The sequence below is a fragment of the Setaria viridis genome, chromosome 8, assembly GCF_005286985.2.
Source record: "Setaria viridis chromosome 8, Setaria_viridis_v4.0, whole genome shotgun sequence".
Lineage (NCBI taxonomy): Eukaryota > Viridiplantae > Streptophyta > Magnoliopsida > Poales > Poaceae > Setaria > Setaria viridis.
The window spans coordinates 22,742,666-22,750,551 of NC_048270.2; the positions used below are offsets into that span (position 1 = coordinate 22,742,666).

General features: G+C 41.4%; 1 protein-coding gene across 11 annotated transcripts; it reads left to right on the plus strand.

Moving 5' to 3' along the window:
• Positions 1 to 1,230: 1,230 nt before the first annotated feature.
• Positions 1,231 to 7,484, plus strand: LOC117866526 (uncharacterized). 11 transcript variants are annotated; one of them, XM_034750754.2, is made up of 9 exons: positions 1,231 to 1,508; positions 1,610 to 3,059; positions 3,176 to 3,255; positions 4,117 to 5,332; positions 5,448 to 5,761; positions 5,854 to 5,926; positions 6,018 to 6,508; positions 6,691 to 6,762; positions 6,870 to 7,484. In XM_034750754.2, exon 4 carries the CDS (start codon positions 4,300 to 4,302, stop codon positions 5,206 to 5,208), a length of 909 nt encoding a protein of 302 aa, XP_034606645.1. In that variant the 5' UTR covers positions 1,231 to 1,508; positions 1,610 to 3,059; positions 3,176 to 3,255; positions 4,117 to 4,299; the 3' UTR covers positions 5,209 to 5,332; positions 5,448 to 5,761; positions 5,854 to 5,926; positions 6,018 to 6,508; positions 6,691 to 6,762; positions 6,870 to 7,484. The 11 variants fall into 11 exon arrangements, 9 of the variants coding, with proteins under 9 accessions (XP_034606645.1, XP_034606646.1, XP_034606641.1 ...); XM_034750755.2 differs by having other exon boundaries at positions 6,912 to 7,484; XM_034750750.2 differs by having other exon boundaries at positions 6,018 to 6,762.
• The last annotated feature ends 402 nt before the right edge of the window (positions 7,485 to 7,886 follow it).

Genomic DNA, 7,886 nt, shown 5'->3' on the forward strand with positions numbered 1-7,886 from the left:
AATTGTCTTGTTGCTTGTTAGGATTATAGTTATCCTTGAAAATTAATGTGCTTAGATTGCATATATACCGCATATTTTATTTCATAAAAAAGATTTCTAGGTGTGTTCTGATTTTCTTTTAAAGACGGGTTACAGACCTACCCCTACAAAAGCATTTGCAAAGCATTTGCAAGGGCGGGTCATGAGCGAGCCGCCCTGCAAACGCCGCATACTTTCAAGGGCGAGTCAACCATCCCTAGAAATGATCATTTTTAGGGGTGGGCCAACCATTTGAAGGGGCGGGATGGCTCGCCCCTAGAAATGGTGCCATGCAAAAAAAATTCATAATTTTTTGATATGATCTCGGATTAAGAGAAAATTTATATCAAATTTGTAGAGCTCGACGAGGCCTAAGATTTTGTAATTGATAACTTTTTCATTTAACATCATTTAGTAGTTCAAAAAAATAATTTTAGTTCTCTAGTATTGAATCTTGAATTTTTTAAAAATTTCAAATTACCTCGGATGTACACATGCTCTATATTAAAGTGGTAGTGCTTAATAACATCTTAATTTTATAGTTGACAAATTTTTCATTTGAAATCATTTAGGGTCACAAACACACAACACCTACAAGTTTTTCATTTAGAGGTAACGATTAGACTGATTAGTTCAAAAGGATATATTTTTAATACAAATTTTATATCAAAATTGTAGAGCTCAATGAGGCATAAAATTTTGTAGTTGACAACTTTTTCATCTAACATGGTCTAGTGGTTCAACAAAAACTAGAAAAGGGAAATAAAAAATGAAAAAATAATTTTAGAGGTGGGCTTCACCCACTCTTGGATATGATTTTTAGGGACGGGTGATGCTATGACCCGCCCCTCAAAATAGTCCAGTGCAAATAAATTCATAATTTTTCATATGATTTCGAACGAAGACAAGTTTTATAACAAAGTTGTAGAGCTCGACAAGACCTAAAACTTTGTAGTTGATAACTTTTTCTTTGTAGTTGATAACTTTTTCTTTTGACATCATCTAGTGGTCCAAAAAAATAGAAAAGGAAAACAAAAAATGAAAAGATAATTTTAGGGATGGGTGATGGCTTCACCCGCATCTGGAAATGATTTTTAGGGATAGATGATGCCATGGCCCGCCCCAAAAATGGTTCCAATGCAAATAAATTTATAACTTTTTCATATGATTTCAGATGAAGACAAGTTTTATATCAAAATTGTAGAGCTCGATAAAAACCTAAAACTTTGTAGAAATCTAAAACTTCATAGTCGACAACCTTTTCATTTGAACTCATTCGACTATCAAAAATCCATTGTAAGGTCATAAAAGAAACACAACATGAGCCATCGACTCCATCCAAACCATGCCCATTTGGCCCCCCTCTTTCTTTCTCACTCTTATCCTTATCTCTCCCTATCTCTCACCTGCTGCTCCGGCCTCGGTGAAGCAAGCTACTAGCCTCCTCTCCCTCTCTGTCCACGCCAAGCTCCGGCAAGCACAAGTCCAAGGTTAAATCTCTCCACTCGATCTCCTGTCTCTCTGTTTTTTGTCTCTCTCCACCGAAGCAACAAGATGCACCCCTCACTCTACGGTTCGCAACAATCAGCAGGTCCTTATCTCTCCTATGGTGAGCACGACATGCAGGATTCCTAGCCTCAAGCGATGGGGGCGGATGGCGCGGCGCAGACACTCCAACCCCCGCGGCAGGGGTGGTCAGCGCGGCCCCAGGAGATGCAGGCAAACGGCTCGGTATGGCATGGCCGGAGTGAAGCAGCCCGCACGAGGCCGGTCGCATGGCTGGGCGGCCAGGCTCGGTGGGCGGCTTGCACGCAGTGGCAATGGCTGGTGCGAATCAGCATGCGCGGCAGTGGCCTTGGGGCGGGCGGCGAGCGGCACGGAGGTGGGACTAGAAGCGATGATGGAGCAGAGCAATGGGGCCCATATTTTTTATTTGATTTTTAGGGGCAGGTGATGGGTTCATTGAACCTGAAAAGGGGATTTGCACGGGCGGGGATGGCAATGCCCGCCCCTTGAAAGGGATTTGCAGGGGTGGGGATGGCATTGCCCACCCCTTGAAAGGGATTTGCAAAGGCTCAAGGGCCGCTCCAAAACGTGCTATTTTTAGTGCAAAAAGCAGAAGTGGGCTTAGATTCCACCCCTACAAACCTGTTTTTACCTGCTCCTGCAAAGCTTTTGTGTAGCAGTGTTTAGTCTAGTATACATAGTACCATTCACACATATTAATTCCTTGTTTGATGCACAGATTTTCACCGGATTCTAATTAATGATAGGGGAAGAAAGTAGCTCTTAGTGCTATATGTCACTCTCTGGTGTTGTTCTTTTCGAATTAAGCTTCCATAGAGAAATGCAGAGATGCAGTGATGTACACTATCTTCAATATGGTATACATAGAAATTCTGCACTAACTTCAAGCAATTATTTACTCTGGTCTAATTGTTTGGAGCTAGTTAGCTCTGGATGTAGGGGTGTTCGACTACATGCAGGGCAACTTTGGAAACTCGAATCCATTCAGGGTGACTTTGGAAACTCGAATCCTGCCAGGGATCCCGTCGTTTTCTAGGGGCTGGAAGCTCACATGGGGAACTGACCACGGGCCAAATCGCCTCGTCATTTGGGAGCTCATGAGATGGGGACCCCTGACCGCATCCATGAGTTTTCCCAGGGCAAGCCCTCCTCACCTCGAGGGTCCTGGCGGCTCATCCCCGAGTGCAATCGCCGCCGATGCGACGCGAGGAAGCTAGCACCAACTCACCAAGCCTCTGCAGCTCCATCCAAGCACCGCCATCCATTGGCCTTCCCAACCGGCGCCACTGCCCTTACGCCTTCCCGTCCGGTGCCGCCGCTCCGCCTCCCCGTCCAAGCGTTCTCCGTTCCGGTTCCGTGCAGCTGCCGTCATTCCGTCTTCCCATCGACGAGCCTCCCCTCCGACGCCTCTCCACGTCCTTGAATCTGCAACGGCGCCTCCAGCCTCCGCCTCAGCTGCCACCTCCACATCCACCACGGAGTCGGCACCTTGTCTTCCTCCTCGGCTGGCATATGTGAGTCCTCCTCCTCCTCCCCCTCACCCTCCCCCCCCCCCTCCGTCTCACCCTACCCCCCCCCCCTCCCCCTCTCCTACTGCCTAGGGTTTTTACTCATCTTTTCCGATTCATAGTTCTTGTAGATCTTGTTGAGTTCAAGGCTGTCAGCTCCACAGCTTCAAGATCCACTCCTTGTGCATCTCTTCACTGGATAGTAAGCCTCCCATTCTTTTGATTGCCAAGGACGAATTGCTTGTTCCGAGTTGTATCATGCTTGCTGTAAAAAGTTGATTCCCATGTTCATGTGTGATACATATAATCTGTTGGAAAATTGTTAAAAGACAATATTGCAACATGTGAAATTTTGCATATTTGAACAAACAAAGAAAATGAAAGAATTGGTTTCAGCCAACGGAGGTAGCAACTAGCAAGTAGAAAAACTTAGTAGAAATCTCACATTGTTGACATAGTATCTCAATATCAGTAGATGCTCCAACTCAGGTCTACAATCTGCATTGTTTTTGTTCTTACCAATGGATGTTCCAACTCAGGTCTAATATCTGCATTGTTTTTGTTCTTACCGAGTTTGTTTGGTGAATGGTCCTCATTTTGTGTGTGTGTGAAATGGTCCTTTGGTAGCTCCGTGCACCAAGTATTCTTGCTTAAATTGAAAATCCAGCGTGAATGCATGTGGTAGATGTTCATGCCGTCTCATAGTTATTTTTTGAAAAGTTCAGTGCTAGTAATACATGCCATCTCATAGTTATTTTTTGAAAAGTTCAGTACTAGTAATACAGGCAGATTCTGTTTCAATTTTTATTGTCCTTGAATGTGGATATTATAGGAGTGTTTGCCCTTTCTAGCATGGTTGTGTCTGCTATCTGCTTTCTGTCATTTTGACAAGAAGTTTTGAGCTAGTACTGATGATTTATTAAGTGAGCATATCTGCAACTGTTTAATCAACTGTATACATAATTTGTGAGCATACCAGTTTTCATAACCTGTGAGATTTTTCTTTTTTTTCTAGACCATATGCATTTGATTGACATAGTTTACTTGCCTTATATATATATAGACACACACATACATATAGATAATGGAATCTTGGGAGGATGAAGTTAGGAGATTCATGCTAGAGGAGGAAGAAAAGGATGACGAGCTATTCCTAGTTATGGTCCCGACGCTTCAGCAGTGTCTATATGGGTAGAAAAGGCTGGAGCACACCTCAACTCTACCTGGTGCTGAAAAGGTTAGACAAATGTTGGAAAGCCACGATAATTGGTGCAAAGTGGAGTTCAGGATGGAGCCTGAGATATTTATAGTTATAGCCAATTATCTTAGAGTGGAGAACTTGTTACGTGACACCCATGGTGTTAGAGTTGAGGAGCATCTAGGAATGTTTATATTCATGCTCTCTCATAATGCAAGCACCGATAGGCTAAAAAAGGAATTCCAACACAGTGGTGAGATAATTCATAGGAAAATAACAGAGTTCTTTGATATAATTCTAGCACTGACTCATAGATTCTTGAAACTCCCAAATGTGAACCATACACATGTGAAGATTGCATCAGATCCTCGATTTATGCCTTTCTTTCGGAACTGCATTGGGACCATTGATGGAACTCATGTCCCTATCACCATTTCACAAGAAAAAGATGCTTCCTACAGAAATAGGAAAGGAACCTTACCACAGAACGTGATGTGTGCATGTGACTTTGATTTAGATTTTACTTTCATCTCATGTGGTTGGGAAGGATCTGCATCAGATGCAGGGGTCCTACGGTCTGCATGTGTAAAGGGTTTTCATGTGCCTGTGGGGAGGTTCTACCTTGTAGATGGTGGATACGCAAATACATCCTCATTCAATGCTCCATACCGAGGAGTTAGGTATCACCTTAGTGAGTTTAGGAGATATGAAAATCAGTATGCAAATTACAAAGAATTGTTCAACCATCGACATGCGCAGCTTCGCAATCATATTGAAAGGGCCTTTGGCGTGCTAAAAAAGCAGTTTCCAATCCTGAAAGTTGGGACATTTCATCCAATTGAGAATAAAATTGAAATTCCAGCGATAGCTGCAGTATTTCAAAATCTCATTAGAGGGCAAAATAGGGATGAAGGGTGGCTGGATCACCAACCAAATAATATCAACCAATCTGATTAGGTTGAGTTGCCAGAGGGGGATAACAAGTACCCAAATGAACTGCAATCAAATGATGGAAGCACCCTACGAGACCAAATTGCCCTTCAGATGTGGGTTGCCCATAATAATTGGGTGAAGCATAAATGTAAGCATTAGTATGCATGGATTGTTTGTTCCTGTACTATTTTTTTTTTGCTTCATTGCTTATTTCTGTATTATTTTCATGATATTCTTTATCTAATCTTGTTTATTTCTTGCAGCCATGTCAATGGAAAGGGCTACATGAAGCTACACGTATGAGAAGAGACTTGTGGATATTCTGAAAGAGCTTGTCAGCATCCTAATGATTAAGGGATAGAATGGGTGGACAGCAGAAGATTTGAGGAGTATCACAAACAAATTCAATGATATGTTTCCAATGGCACATTTCACAAAACAGCAAGTGCAAGAAAAGGAGAAAGAGCTGAAAGGAAACTATAAGATAATACAAGAAGCGAGGAAAAGTGGTGTTGGTTGGAATGACACTTTGGGTATGATCATTGCAGAACCAAAAGGTTGGGAGAAGTTGATTAAGGTTAGGTCTTTCTACTCTCTTAAACAAAGTAGAATCTTGAGGCACATTCTAGTTCGAAACTTCTACTCATATTTTTTGTTGTACTTCAATAGGATAACCACAAAGTTGCCAAGATCCTCAAGAAGTCATTTTCTTTTTATAACAGCTTGGAATTATTGTATGAAGGTAATGATTTCATCTTGCTCCTGTTTACATTAATGGCCACAACTTTAGTTAATTATTCACTTGTTCACCCATTCAATTATTTGTTTAATAGGAAGTGTGACCACAGGGCATTTAAATTTTACATCAATTGAGCCTCCACCCTAAAGAATTGAGCTGTCAGCTGCACCCACTCCCCACAGAAGTGTGCTACGAGCTGAACCCACTCCCTAAAAAAGTATCTCAGAGCAAAGCAATCATAGCACAACACCTAGCTTTGGATATAATGGCATGGCTTCTAATGATAGAAATCCACTCAGTTTTGGTTTTGCTGGTGTAGAAAGCACAGAAATTCAATCTGCTCCAACCAATCGTAATTCAGACGACCAAGATGTTACCGGTGGAAAGAAATGCAAGCAAAGTCAGATGGCATCAAAACTTGAGGATTACATTAACTTTAAAAAGGATCAGATTTAGAAGAGACGTGAAGAAGACTACTCAATCGAGAAATGTATTGACATTGTGGATGTCATGGAAGGGCTATCGGATGAACAAAAAGCTGATGCAATTGAAGTTTTCCAAAGTGAAAGGAACTAAAAAATATTGGTCAGCACCGAAAACCTAAGTGTTCGGCTGATTTGGTTGAAGAAAAATATTGCTCGGATATGTTCCCTTTCTCAATTTTGTACCCTTGCTCAAGTGCCGGTTGAATCCTCTATTTGCATATATAAAACATAAAATTTTGTCCCCTGCTGGTGTCATTGATTTTACATTTTTTTATACTGCAGCTTTCTAACTCCAGTGCTGCTACAAATGAAAACTAAGACGCCCCTTGTGTCTACCTTCAGTGCTGATATAAGGTATGTTTGAAGTATTCTTGTTTCAATTATCATTTTAGTAGGATACATATATGTTTTTTCCTATATTACAGATGGTGTAAGTTAGTGTTTCATATTTCTTCACTCAGACTTTTCCTGTTCCAAACAAAGCATCATACTTTCATTTGTAGTGAGGAATAAAGGCATGTGGTGGATTGATCCCAGGTAACTATGATGTTCACTTTCTCTTTTTAACTGCTAAATTTTTTTAATTTGGACAAAGTTTCTGCAATGTGTTATCTGTGTTTGTTGGATTAGGCTATTTCTATGATCTGCTTCATTTGAAACGTTGTACTAACATGTGTCTGGAAGAGGCAGGCTACTCAGGAGCAGTTAGCCAGCTACCAGCTAGGATGCTTGGTGGTTGTGTAACTAGATATCTCATTTGAGTCTGACAAGTTAATTTTGTTGCAATTTCATAAGAGTTTTTTTTTTGGCAAGATCGTTGGTCTTTCATCAACAAATGCAGTAATAATAGGTGAATATACAGTGTAAGGTATATCTAGTTTTTAATGTTGAACAGATAGTTGCATCACTTGGTCTTTCAACTTCATTCCATATATGCATGTCTCATGGCTTAGTACATGTGTTCTGCTTATGCTTAGTTCCTTATACAAATTTCCCTTTTAGTTCAATTCCATATGTGCATGTACAGTTTATATATCTAATAATACTGACCGGTGCTTCCTGGGAGGAATACAATAGTACTTTGGTGTCTTATCTTTTGTCTTACTTTTGTCAAACTGAACCGGTAATGTCAATTCCTCTTACAATTTTCTCTGAACATTCATGCCTGGTAGCAAACTACTAGTGTTTATTATCTCAGGATAATGAGAAATTGATCCTTCTCGGATTTAGTAGCCCAGCAGTCCACCAGGGGATTACCTAAGTGGTTGATTTGTAGGCAAAGAAGATTGTGAAACTAAGTACTCGAAGGTGATCACGAGAACACAAGGGACACAAGGGTTTTAGACAGATTTGGGCCTCCGGAGAGTAACACCCTACGTCCTGTATGCTGGTTTGTATTGCTTTGCGCTGGTGCGTGGAATAGTTGATTTGCCCTAGGGAGGCACCCCTGGCCACCTTATATAGGCTGACGACCTAGG

What these genes read in the sequence shown, in the direction of transcription:
- LOC117866526 (XM_034750747.2), top strand. Translation starts at nt 4,300, where the DNA reads ATGTTGGAAAGCCACGATAATTGGTGCAAAGTGGAGTTCAGGATGGAG.